The sequence below is a fragment of the Monodelphis domestica genome, chromosome 1 (genome assembly GCF_027887165.1).
Source record: "Monodelphis domestica isolate mMonDom1 chromosome 1, mMonDom1.pri, whole genome shotgun sequence".
Lineage (NCBI taxonomy): Eukaryota > Metazoa > Chordata > Mammalia > Didelphimorphia > Didelphidae > Monodelphis > Monodelphis domestica.
In genome coordinates, this window is record NC_077227.1 from 463,480,590 (window position 1) to 463,493,831 (window position 13,242).

The 13,242-nt window shown below is 35.8% G+C and overlaps 1 protein-coding gene across 1 annotated transcript in view; it reads left to right on the forward strand.

Annotated features, from left to right (window-relative positions):
* Positions 1-13,242, forward strand: part of GPR107 (G protein-coupled receptor 107) — a 107,915-nt gene that overhangs the window by 30,652 nt on the left and 64,021 nt on the right. Inside the window, exons 8-12 of the mRNA XM_001369476.4 lie at positions 1,277-1,387; positions 1,729-1,862; positions 10,005-10,080; positions 11,983-12,056; positions 12,445-12,562. Coding sequence (XP_001369513.1) covers positions 1,277-1,387; positions 1,729-1,862; positions 10,005-10,080; positions 11,983-12,056; positions 12,445-12,562 — 513 coding nt within the window. The remainder of the gene's footprint in view (positions 1-1,276; positions 1,388-1,728; positions 1,863-10,004; positions 10,081-11,982; positions 12,057-12,444; positions 12,563-13,242) is intronic.

Below are 13,242 nucleotides of genomic sequence, written 5' to 3' on the forward strand. Positions count from 1 at the left end.
CTCTATCCTAGAATCACAAGATCATTTGTTTATAACTGAAAGAGGCCTCAGAAGTCCCCCCTCATTTTATGACTGAGAAAAACAGGCTAAGAAAGGTTAAATAACTTGTATATAAGTATTAGCTATTATTAACTCCTTTGTTATTGGATTTTGCTGGATTTGGAGAACTGTACAAGGGCAATATATTTTCCTCTAGCCTGATAAAGAAGGTGAGGTCTGCAAATTTAGTGGCCTCCCAAGGTCCCATGCCTCACCTCAACCTCTGCCCTAAAATGATCACTGTTTTACCTGTTATGTCTGAAGAACCATGCCAACCTTTTGAATCTGGAGTCTGCTGTAGGAAACTAAGGCTTCATGTGATTGGCAATTTTTGTTTTTCCACCATCATGATTGATTTAAAATATATTCTGTCAGTTTAGCAAAGATATAACAATATAAATCGATAATGATATATAGTATACTTTTACTTTTCCAGTCATTTCCAATATCTTTTTTAATACCTAAAATATTGTGTTTTTAGAAGGCACCTTGTGAACTGTTTTTGTTAAAAGCCAAGTTGGCATTTCTCTTGTAAGCACTTGATATAGTTTGTATTTATATGATTTTTATTTTAAATTCATAAAAATAGAAGGCAATCTCTAATTGACATAGAAATAATTGAGAAAATGTGGTATTTGTCTTGTAATCCCCAAAATCACAAATTTTATTTGCATCTTGAGGATTGAACCTTTTCAGATCACCACAGCTGAACCCCTTTCATTTTTTCTGGAGTGCTACTTGGCATGAATGTTAATCTGAATGTCCTGATATCTAGAAATCTGAAACCTGAAAAACTAGTTAACTGAAAGTATAGTTTCTACCCTAAGCTTCTAATCATTGTAGAGCAAGGAAAGACATTTGTTTATACTTTGTCCCAATAGTCATTAGGTTTAAGTAGGATGTTTTGGGGTTTTTTCCTTGTGATATTTGTAACTTTATTATTTAAAAAAAAAAAAACCCTTACCTTCTGTCTTAGAATCAATACTATATATTAGTTCTAAGGCAGAAGAGTACTAAGGGTGAGGCATTGGGGGGGAGGGCAAGTGACTTGCCCAGGGTCACACAGCTAGGAAGTGTTTGAGGTTAGATTTGAACCTAGGACTTCCCATCTCAAGGCCTGGCTCTGAATCCATTGAGCCATCTAGCTGCCCCTTTGTAACTTTATTTTTAGAATTAACCATGGTTAGTATATTTATTTGAAGTTTGGACTCATTTACCTTTTCCTCCCTGTTTCTAGTTTTTCTTCAACATCAGTACCATTGACCAAGAAGGTCTCTACAGCCTTTATTTCCACAAATGTTTTGTTGGTGATATTCAGACCAGTAATGACCTCTCTTTCAGCCTTGATGTGAGTATTAAGTAGAGAATATTCCAGGGTTGATGGCTAAAGGATTTTGTGAATCATGGAAAATATAAGACATTTTTATAGTGACAACACCCTACCTGTGCTCAGCTCTGAGATTATTCAAATTTGTGAGATGAAAAAAGATTAACATTTAAAAATTCTTCCTTGCCAGTATTATAGAAATGTGGTAGATGCTATATCAATGAAGAATTGTAAAGTGAATTAGAATCTGACTTCTAGGTCTCTGCTCTTCAAACTCTTTCAGTGCAGATCCAGATTTCAAGAGATAGGAAGATGTGTCACTTTTGAGTAAATCATGATGTTCATCCTGGTTTTATTTTCAGATTGAGATCATAGAGAAGAATCCTGACAGTTACCTCTCAGCTGGAGAAATTCCTCTCCCAAAGCTCTATGTTTCCATGGCTCTTTTCTTCTTCCTTTCTGGAACCATCTGGATTCATATACTTCGAAAACGGAGGTAAGTCTTCAGCTTCTGGGACTGCCTCAATTTAGGGCAGCGGCTGATACTGGCATATTAGCTGGCATATTTACATCTTCCTTGCTGACTTCCTAATTTGAAAGAAATCTCAAGTTTCTCCTCATTCCTTCCTCCACTTAAATTATAGGGATCTATATAATAGGACGATTCCCTGATTGGCTTGAAATTTTGCTTCTTGCAGCTGCAGTTTGCTTGATGGTTTTTGTGTATTTCATACTACTCTTTTAAAAAAAAAAAGAAGCTCAAATATTTAAGTAAAATCTAGGCAATACAGATTTCTTCTGAAATAAGAGATAAAACATTTTAGGACTGAAGGTGATGCCAACCTTGAAATACAGACATTAGTTCAGATCACAGCTACAATGGATTCTCTTCATTGATCTAAGTGAAGACTTGTTCAATGAAGATACTTCTTCAAAGCTTATTTACTTGGCTTCCTTCCTCATTTTTGTAGCCCCTGCTGTTAGAACTTCCTTAATGTGTTTCTCATGGGAATACAGCTGCATATATGCAGCAACATTGTTTAATGCTGTCCACATGACCCTAAATAACCAGCTGAAATGAGAATATTGATTTTCAGTTAGAGTGATGAACATTTATTGCTTAAAAGTCTATAAACTAGGTAGATTATGGTATGTGAATGCATTGGACATTTAAGCTTCTTCCTGAATTTATTCTAAACATGGATATTTTCAGGTATTACTGATGAAATGGAATCTTCTTTAAAAGCCAGGACTTTGTGGGGCCACTTTTACCAGAGTTACCTGTTTTCCTTTTGACATATATGTTTTTTTGAATCATTATTTTTTTGAATCATTATTTTCTAATGCTCAGGGTAGTATTTCATTTTTTAATATTTAGTTATAATCAATAAATCAAGCAATAAACATTATTAAGCACCTGCTGTGGAACCAGGCTCAATGCTAAGTGCTGGGGATATAAAAAAGCAAAAAATAATAACTACCCTCAAAGAGTTTGCAGCTTAACGTGGGTGACAACTTGCATACAGATATATACAAACAAATTATATACAGGTTAAATAGGAAGTAATTAATATAAGGCAGGCACTAGAATTAAGAAGGGTTGGGAAAGGCTTTCTATAAAAGATGAGATTTTAGTTGAGGCTTAAAAGAAAGCCAAAGGAAAGTGGAGTTGAAGAGAGAGAGAGAGAATGAGAGAATGAGAATTCCAGGCTTGAGGGGTCAGCTGTAGAAAATGTGGGAAGCCAAGAGATGGAATGTCTTGTTTGGGGAACAGTAAGGAGACCAGTGTCACTGGATTATGAAAAGATAGGAAGGGCTCGGTTTGTTGTTGTTGTTTTTAATGTCTCTATAAAACTATGTCTTGTATTTTTCTATTTATCAGTTCTTTCTTTAGAGGGGAAATTCACAAGTTATTCTTCAAATATTATTTCTATTGCTGTTTACAATATTCTCCTAGTCCTACTTATTTCATTTTTTATAATTTTGTATAACAAATTCACCTGTTCATCATTTCTTATGGCACAACAGCACTCCATTATATGTTACAACTTATTCAGCCATTTCCCAGGTGATGGGCATCCCTTCACTTTCTACTTCTTTGCCATCACAAAGAGAGCTGCTATAAATATTTTAGAATAGGAATTTTAGAATAGGATCTTTTCTTTTTTCCCTAGGAAAACAGTCCTAACAGTGGTATTTCTGAGTCTAAAGATATACTCAACTTTATAACTCTCTGGGCATAATTCCAGATTGCTTTCCAAAATGCTTGGATCAATTCATAGTTTCACCAATAATGTGTTAGTGTCCCCATTTTTTCACATCCTCTTCAACATTGCTTTTTTATCATGTTGGCCAATCTGATAGGGATGAGATGATATCTTACAAGTTGTTTTGATTGAATCCAGGTTATAAAGGGATTTGAATACCAAACAAAGCATTTTGTATTTGATTCTAAGGCAATCTGGGAGCCACCTGCATTTTGGAAAAATACTTTAGTAGCTGAATGGAGGATAGACTGGAGTAAGGAAATCTTGAGGTCTGCAGACTTAACAACAGGCTTTTACAATAATAGTCCAGGCATGCAGCGATGAGACTGAGCCAGGATGTTAGAGGTGTTAGGAAAGGAGGAAGCATGTTTGAGAGATGTTGAAATGGTGAAATTGACAGGTTTTGGCAACAGATTAGATATGGAGGGGTTGTTTCATTAATAAGCACTCATCTCTCAGTTCTGGGCATTTTCCTTGGCTATCCTCCATGGCTATAATACTCTTCTTCCTCTACTCTGATTAATGACCCCTCTAGCTTCATTTAAGCCCCAACTAAAATCTCACCTTCTACAGAAAGCCTTAATTTACCCCCACACACCTTGTTAATTCTAGAGCTTTCCCTTTGTTAATTACCTCCTATTTATCCTAAATATAGTTGACTTTGTATATCTTTTTTTATATATAGTCTCTCCTACTAGATTGTAAACTCCTAGGGAGGGGGGCAGGGACTGTATTTTGCCTCTTTAGTTTCCCCAGTGCTTAGCACAGTGCCTGGCACGTATTAGACATTTATTAATAATTACTGATTGAGAAATAGTAAGTTTAACATGATTCCTAGGTTTTGAACCTGAGAGATTGGGAGGATATTGTTGCCTTCTATAGTAGTAAGGAAGGGAGAGGGTGGAATACTATTGTGCTATAAGGAATGATGATCACACTATTGTGCTATAAGGAATGATGATCAGGATGATTTCAGAAAGAGCTGGTTGCAGAGTGAAATAAATGGAACCAGGAGAATACTGTACACAGTAACAGCAATATTGTACAATGATCAACTGTGATAGACTTGCCTATTCTGAGCAATACAAAGATCTAGGACATTTCTGAGGGACTTGGGGCAAAGAAAGCTATCCATCTCCAGAGAAAGACCTGTTGGGAGTTAGAATGCAGATGAAAGCAGACTTTTTTCAGTTGTTTATTTGGGTTTATGTTTTGAGGTTTTGGTTTTTTAAGATTATTCACTTACAAAAATGAACAATGTGGGTAAAAAATAAAATAAATTATATTTAAAAACCCCCAAAAAATAAGGAAGAGAAGGAGGTAAAGGAGAGAGTTTAGAGGGAAATATGAGTTTAGTTGTTTTTTTTTTAATATTTTATTTGATCATTTCCAAGCATTATTCATTAAAGACATAGATCATTTTCTTTTCCTCCCCCCCGCCCCCCGTAGCTGACGCGTAAATCCACTGGGCATTACATGTTTTCTTGATTTGAACCCATTGCTATGTTGATAATATTTGCATTAGAGTGTTCATTTAGAGTCTCTCCTCTGTCATGTCCCCTCAACTTCTGTAGTCAGGCAGTTGCTTTTCCTCGGTGTTTTTACTCCCACAGTTTATCCTCTACTTATGAATGGTGTTTTTTTCTCCTAGATCCCTGCAGATTGTTCAGGGACATTACACCGCCCCTAATGGAGAAGTCCATTACGTTTGATTATACCACAGTGTATTAGTCTCTGTGTACAATGTTCTCCTGGTTCTGCTCCTCTCGCTCTGCATCACTTCCTGGAGGTTGTTCCAGTATCCATGGAACTCCTCCACTTTATTATTCCTTTGAGCACAATAGTATTCCATCACCAACATATACCACAATTTGCTCAGCCATTCCCCAATTGATGGGCATCCCCTCGTTTTCCAGTTTTTGGCCACCACAAAGAGCGCAGCTATGAATATTTTTGTACAAGTCTTTGTGTCCATTATCTCTTTGGGGTACAGACCTAGCAGTGCTATGGCTGGATCAAAGGGTAGATATTCTTTTGTCGCCCTTTGGGCATAGTTCCAAATTGCCCTCCAGAATGGTTGGATCAGTTCACAACTCCACCAGCAATGAATTAATGTCCCTACTTCGCCACATCCCCTCCAGCATTCATTACTTTCCTTTGCTATCATGTTAGCCAATCTGCTAGGTGTGAGGTGATACCTCAGAGTTGTTTTTATTTGCATCTCTCTGATTATAAGAGATTTAGAACACTTCTTCATGTGCTTATTAATAGTTTTGATTTCTTTATCTGAGAACTGCCTATCCATGTCCCTTGCCCATTTATCAATTGGAGAATGGCTTGATTTTTTGTATAGTTGATTTAGCTCTTTATAAATTTGAGTAATTAAACCTTTGTCAGAGGTTTCTATGAAGATTTTTTCCCAGTTTGTTGTTTCCCTTCTGATTTTAGTTACATTGGTTTTGTTTGTGCAAAAGCTTTTTAATTTGATGTAGTCAAAATAATTTATTTTACATTTTGTGATTCTTTCTATGTCTTGCTTCGTTTTAAAGTCTTTCCCCTCCCAAAGGTCTGACATGTATACTATTCTGTGTTTACTCAATTTACTTATGGTTTCCTTCTTTATGTTTAAGTCACTCACCCATTTTGAATTTATCTTGGTGTAGGGTGTGAGGTGTTGATCTATTCCTAGTCTCTCCCACACTGTCTTCCAATTTTCCCAGCAGTTTTTATCGAATAGTGGATTTTTGTCCCAAAAGCTGGGATCTTTGGGTTTATCGTATACTGTCTTGCTGAGGTCACTTTCCCCCAGTCTATTCCACTGATCTTCCTTTCTGTTTCTTAGCCAGTACCAAATTGTTTTGATGACTGCTGCTTTGTAATATAGTTTAAGGTCTGGGACTGCAAGGCCCCCCTCATTTGTGTTTTTTTTTTTCATTATTTCCCTGGATATCCTTGATCTTTTGTTGTTCCAAATGAATTTTGTTATGGTTTTTTCTAAATCAGTGAAGAAGTATTTTGGTAGTTCAATGGGTATGGCACTAAATAGATAAATAAGTTTGGGTAGGATGGTCATTTTTATTATATTGGCTCGTCCTATCCGTGAGCAGTTAATGTTTTTCCAATTGCTCAAGTCTAGTTTTAGTTGTGTGGAGAGTGTTTTGTAGTTGTGTTCATATAGTTCCTGTGTTTGTCTTGGGAGATAGATTCCTAGGTATTTTATTTTGTCTAAGGTGATTTTGAATGGGATTTCTCTTTCTAGTTTTTGCTGCTGATCTGTGTTGGAGACATATAGAAAAGCTGATGATTTATGTGGGTTTATTTTGTATCCTGCAACTTTGCTAAAGTTGTTGATTATTTCAATTAGCTTTTTGGTTGAATCTCTAGGATTCTTTAAGTAGACCATCATGTCATCTGCAAAGAGTGATAACTTGGTCTCCTCCTTGCCTATTTTGATGCCTTCAATTTCTTTTTCTTCTCTAATTGCTACTGCTAGTGTCTCTAGTAAAATGTTAAATAATAGAGGTGATAATGGGCATCCTTGTTTCACTCCTGATCTTATTGGGAATGCATCTAGTTTATCCCCATTGCAGATGATATTAGCTGATGGTTTTAGATATATACTGTTTATTATTTTTAGGAACGACCCTTCTATTCCTATGCTTTCTAGTGTTTTTAATAGGAATGGGTGTTTTTATCAATTTTATCAAATGCATTTTCTGCATCTATTGAGATAATCATGTGGTTCTTGTTGGTTTGCTTGTTGATGTGGTCAATTATGTGGATGGTTTTCCTAATATTGAACCAGCCCTGCATCCCTGATATAAATCCTACTTGATCATGGTGGATGATCCTTCTGATCACTTGCTGGAGTCTTTTTGCTAGTATCCTATTTAAGATTTTTGCATCTATATTCATATGAGTTCAGTTTTAAACATGGTTAAGATATCTACCAGACCTCCAGTTTGAGATATCTGAAAAGGCAGTTGGAGATGCAAGATTATAGGTCACTAGGGAAATTTAAAATGATCATTGTTTTCCTTGGTCAGTTCAGTTGATTTATGACTATAAAACAGTTAAATTTATTTTATATTTAGTAACCTTCAAAAAATCTTTTCATATATACAAGCAGAAATAAAAGACTATTCTGTATAAAAGTGTAGACATCTATTGTTTATAATTGTTAGTGATGTTAATTTTAAGGAAATAACAGAAACTTCCTGTTTGTTTTTGTGCCCCTTTTAAAAAATTATTGTTGCCAGTGTTATTACTCCTCTGCCAAAGTCCTATACCAGTGTGTTTCATCATGGTGTGACGGTGACCTTGAGCTTTCCAAGAGGGTGGCAGATGGGTGAAGGAGCAGAAGCTCTGGCAGAGCTGACCAAATTAGAAATGCTTCCAATACAGGCACAGTGAACTCTCATTCCCCTTATCCTTTTTTTTTCCCCTGAAGGTTCAGACCTATGATTCCATTGGTATAGGGATCTCTGAATAAAGAAACCCTTTTTACCAACACCAAGCAGCAGCTGCTTAACAACTCAGAGTTGGAGAGCTTCTTGGGACTCTGGGGATTCAATGTTTTATCTAGGGTCAGAGAGGCTGGATGTGGCACTTGTTCAGTACTTGATCCTGGACTTTGAAACTAGATTTTTGTTCATTGATGTATGGGACTTTGGTTTCTCTGTATTTATAGTCTTCATTTCAATCATATCTTATAGTGCAATAACCCATTATTTACAAAAATAATATAATATATACTATCCTCTATTTATCCTAAGCTAGTTATAAATATTTTTATTTAGACATACCTTTTTTTAATCTTTAAGAAAATATCTTGGGGCAGCCTTGCCTGCCCTTTATCTTAGAGAAAATTAGGGATTTAAAAAAAAAATGAAAGAAAAATATCCTTAGGGTAGTCCTACTATTGGTAAGAGAGTGCAAACATTTTTCTAGTTCATACTATACAGTGTTTTCCAAAAGGTTCTATAAATTATTTATTTCACTGGCAGTATTAAATAATGTTCCTATTTTTCTATAGCTCTGTTCGTATGGAACTTTGTCTTTTTGTACTATCTTTAATGAATATGAGGTAGCATCCCCAGAATGTTTTAAATTTACATTTTTTATTATTAAAGAATTTAAGTAGTTTTTCAGGTGGTTATTAAATGTTTTCTCAGTGGCCCAGGCAACTTTAAGGCTATAAGTTGCAAAATAGTGACCAGCAGGCATTGGCTTCATTGGAGTTCTGTACAATAAAAGTCAAAGATCTGAACCCACCATCTACTTTTTTTTTAAAGTATTTTCTTGAGCTGCCTATTCAGATCTTTTTGACCACTTACCTATCAGTGAAATGGATCTTATTAGAAATGTGTCTGTTCTTTATAGATTTAAGGTGTCAATTTTGTATCAAATACTTAAAGCAAAGCATCTCCTCTATCCCCAAAAGTTTTCCATTTTATTCTGGATGCACCTTTTTTTTGTTGTTGTTGGGCTAACTCTTTATATGAGTAAAATGGAAATCCTACTTGGTTATTGGTTTTGTATGTTGGTACAAGAGTTATTGCTTTAGAGTCTCTTCTTTGCCAGTATCTCAATCCATTTAATTCATTCAGCAAACGTTTATGGAATGATACATATGTGAGGCACTTTTCTAGGTGTCTATGAGTAAACTTTATGGACTGTGCATTACGGTATGTTAAAAATAGAGGCAATATAAACTACAGTGTTAGTAAGTGCTATGAGAGTTCAAGAAAGGAGAGGAATTTCTTTTGAGATTATTCTGTTTTTTATCCTGAATTGAAGGGATAATGGGAGAAAGCTAGAAAGTAGGAAAAGAGAAAGTGCCATTCACTACTTAGTAGTCTGACAGACTGCCCTAGAAGAATGATACAAACCATTACAACTGTTGGGACCTTGAATTGCCTTAATTAGCATGCTATTAGTTTAATATCTTTGCATTGTAGGTAAATCTTAATGCCATCTAATGGTGTGCTTTTGAGATTGATCTATTCTTATTTGCTTCCATTAATGAACTCTCAAGTAGACATTAAAATAGGAAATTGACCGAAACAGCCAGGAAGATAAATATTCTGGGTTGTTCCTTCAGGTTAATTATAGAACAGAATTTTGTCTCTAGCAATTGTTTCCACACTGCAGACCATGGTAGTCACAATGTAGTCAATAGTCAGCAATTTAAATGATTTTAAGAATTCGGTGTGGAAGCCAATCCCACTAATAATAGTGACAAAATAGTTTTGGTTCCCTTAAATTTCATTGAGTGTATTTCTAACAAATCTATCTGATGGCTATTGCTTTTTGTTGCTCCTTATGTGACAGTGAGGTGCTTCCTCAATTTTTTTCCCTTCGTTTTATAGGAATGATGTTTTTAAGATTCACTGGTTGATGGCGGCCCTCCCCTTCACAAAATCTTTGTCTTTGGTGTTCCACGCAGTATGTATAATGTTTTTTTGATGTCCGTTTTTCAATGGTGTCCTTTTTCATAAGTGAACAAAATGAGTGGACGAGTAAATTATCCTGAAGGTGGGGTTAACTGGGCAATAAATAACATAGGATGCCTTTTTTTTTTTAAACCCCAAGGCAGAAGAGTGGTAAGGGCTAGGCAATGGGGGTTAAGTGACTTGCCCAGGGTCACATAGCTGGGAAGTGTCTGATGCCATATTTGAACCCAGGACCTCCCATCTCTAGGCCTGGCTCTCAATCTACTAAGCCACCCATCTTCCCCCATAGAATGCCTTTTTAATGAAGCTCTTCATAATTCTAATCCTACAGTACACTGTTAGTCCATCATCTCTGAAATGCCTCCTAAAACATGGGTTTTTGCCATTTCCTGAGATGAGAGTGCCATCTACTGAATTATTTCTAACATTTACCATAATTCCTGAATTTTCCTTGTTCTGGCATACAATTAATGATAAAACAAGGCCATTTAGTTTCCTAATATACTCTTGTTTGTATGTAAATGAATGCTTTAAAAACTGAGCCAATGCTTTATGCATATAGGACATTTGCAAGTCAGAATTGGACTCTGAGTTGAATTTTAATGATGCAGCCCTATAGTACCCTGGAAAATAATACAACTTTTGGTTAATCCCCAAATATTCCTTAAGTACTTTTTCTTGTGTCCAAAGACCAGTGTAATGAAGGCACTGCTTCAAAGTACAGGACTGCTGCAGTGTAGGTACATTTTGTAATGGGAATTATAATTTGTCTATTTAGAACCTCAGAAGAAATGAGTGCTGTTTTAATATTTTAGTTATCTTTTTGCACTTACATAAGAGAGTTATTTTTCTGCTGATTTGGCTAATATAGCATAAGGCATGTGACTTTCAGTTTGTGGAAAAGATTTTCTTTTTCAAAGTCATTTATTCCATAGCTTATGATTCTATTTTATTAGGAAAGATAAACTTGGAAACAAATGTTAGTCACTTTCCCAGTGTGTTAATCTAGATGTAGAATAGTTGATTCATAGGATGTTTACATTTCTAACTAGGCAGCATTTTTGTTTCACTGTTGGATTAATTTGCATTAATTTGTCATTTTACATAATCACAGAACTTCAACTTAAACATTAGTTCATTATTTTTTTAACCCTTCTATCTTAGAATCAATACTATGTAATGATTCCAAGGCAGAAGAATGGTAAGGACTTAGGCAATGAGGATTAAGTGACTTGCCCAGGGTCACATTGCTAAGAAGTAGCTGAAGCCAGATTTGACCCCATGATCTCTAGGCCTGGCTCTCACTCTACTGAGCTACTGATTGTTAAATTTATGGTTGGGCTGAATATTTAATTGGTTGCCAGGGATTTAATTTTTAAATCCCCAAAATGAATTACTAAAGTAAAATGGAATTTATGGTAGTTGAGAGAGAGAGACAGAGACAGGTAGAAATTCTAAAGCTACAGCCAGAAGAAAGGAGTATCAAGACAGTGGGGAAGTCAGCCTTTACACTCACCACGTTGTCAGTTCAATTAGCAGATTCTTGAGTCTGAAAATCTTTAAGAAAAGAAAAGGCGCTGTCTTTCTTGAGTAACACTTTCATTTGCCTGAAGGACTAGATGGTCTTTTTCAATCTCTTCAACTTGTATTCTATGAAACTGCACTCTTTATATAGGATTTATAAAACTGGCCTCACATTTTACCAGTGTGATCATATGGTAAATGTGACCAGTAAAGCAGCATGATATGGAGAGGATAGAGTAGTGTATTATAGTAGTTAAATTATCAGCCCGTTATTTTAAGTAGAGTTATGGGTGTACTGGGATGAGCTTCTAAGAGACAGCTTGACTTGGGTTGAAGTTTTATGAAATGATTTTGTGCTCTGTGATTTCAGATTGATTACCACTATATCTCCTCTCAGGGATTTCCAATAGAAGGTTGGGCTGTTGTTTACTACATCACTCACCTGTGAGTATGCAAGGTAGCTGTTAAATACTGTTGCTATGAAATGTCATGTAAGATTTGACCATTAAGTTCACTCCCTGTCTTGGTGAAAAAAAGCTGTCAGTATACTCAGCAAATAGTTACACAGGCTTGGGAGCTCATAAGACAGGTAATGAACTCATGGAAGGGGGCCAAATTTTGGTGCTGCTATTTCTGAGCTGCTGGATAAAGGAAGTTAGTACATGAGGAAATAAGAATCTGGCCCAGAATATGGCAACTTACTCCTGTGAGTTCCCCACTGTGTAAATTTCTCTCTGCCAAAAAAGGTGAAGTAATGAAATGAATTTTAAAATATTACTAGACACAGAGCAACCTGTTGGTATCTTCTAAATCTTAAAATTTTCTTTTTCAGATTAAAAGGTGCACTGTTGTTCATCACTATTGCACTTATTGGTACTGGCTGGGCTTTCATCAAACACATCCTTTCTGATAAAGACAAAAAGATCTTTATGATTGTCATCCCTCTCCAGGTGAGACAGCCCTATACTTCAGCACTGATATCTCTCTAGGTATTAGTTTGATTCCACTTTTAATTTGGTTAAGAAGGTAAAGGAAGAGGGGCAGCTAGGTGGCTCACTGGGTTGAGAGCCAGGCTTGGAGGCAGGAGATTTTGAATTCAAATCTGGCTTCAGATACTTCCTAGCCGGTGTTACCCAGTGCAAATCACTTAACCCCCATTGCCTGGCTTTTATTGTTCTTGTCCCTTGGAGCCAATAATAATATTGATTCTAAGATGAAAGATAAGGGTTTAGAAAGAAAGAGGGGGTGGGAGGAGAAGAAGAAGGAGAAGGAGAGAGATTAACTTCTAATACTGTTTTGAAACTGGCTGAGCCTAAGATATAACTGTGCCTGGAAGCCATGTATGCAATATGGTATTCTAGGAAGATTATTTGTCACAGCACATAAAAGCATGGAGTGCTAGTTTATTCTCCTGCTGATGATGTTAGTTAAAAGACAAAGTGATTATGGCTTTCACAAACAATTTGGTTTGCATTTCACTTTTTAATTTATGTAATAAAACAATAGATAATAGTTTAAAGTTCAGTGGGCCTTATCAAAGGGACTTTTGAAAGAACAAAGTAGTGGGGAAAAAACTGAAAGTTAAGAGGAGGCAACATTTCAAAATAATTTGTATTTGTAGTAATTGAAA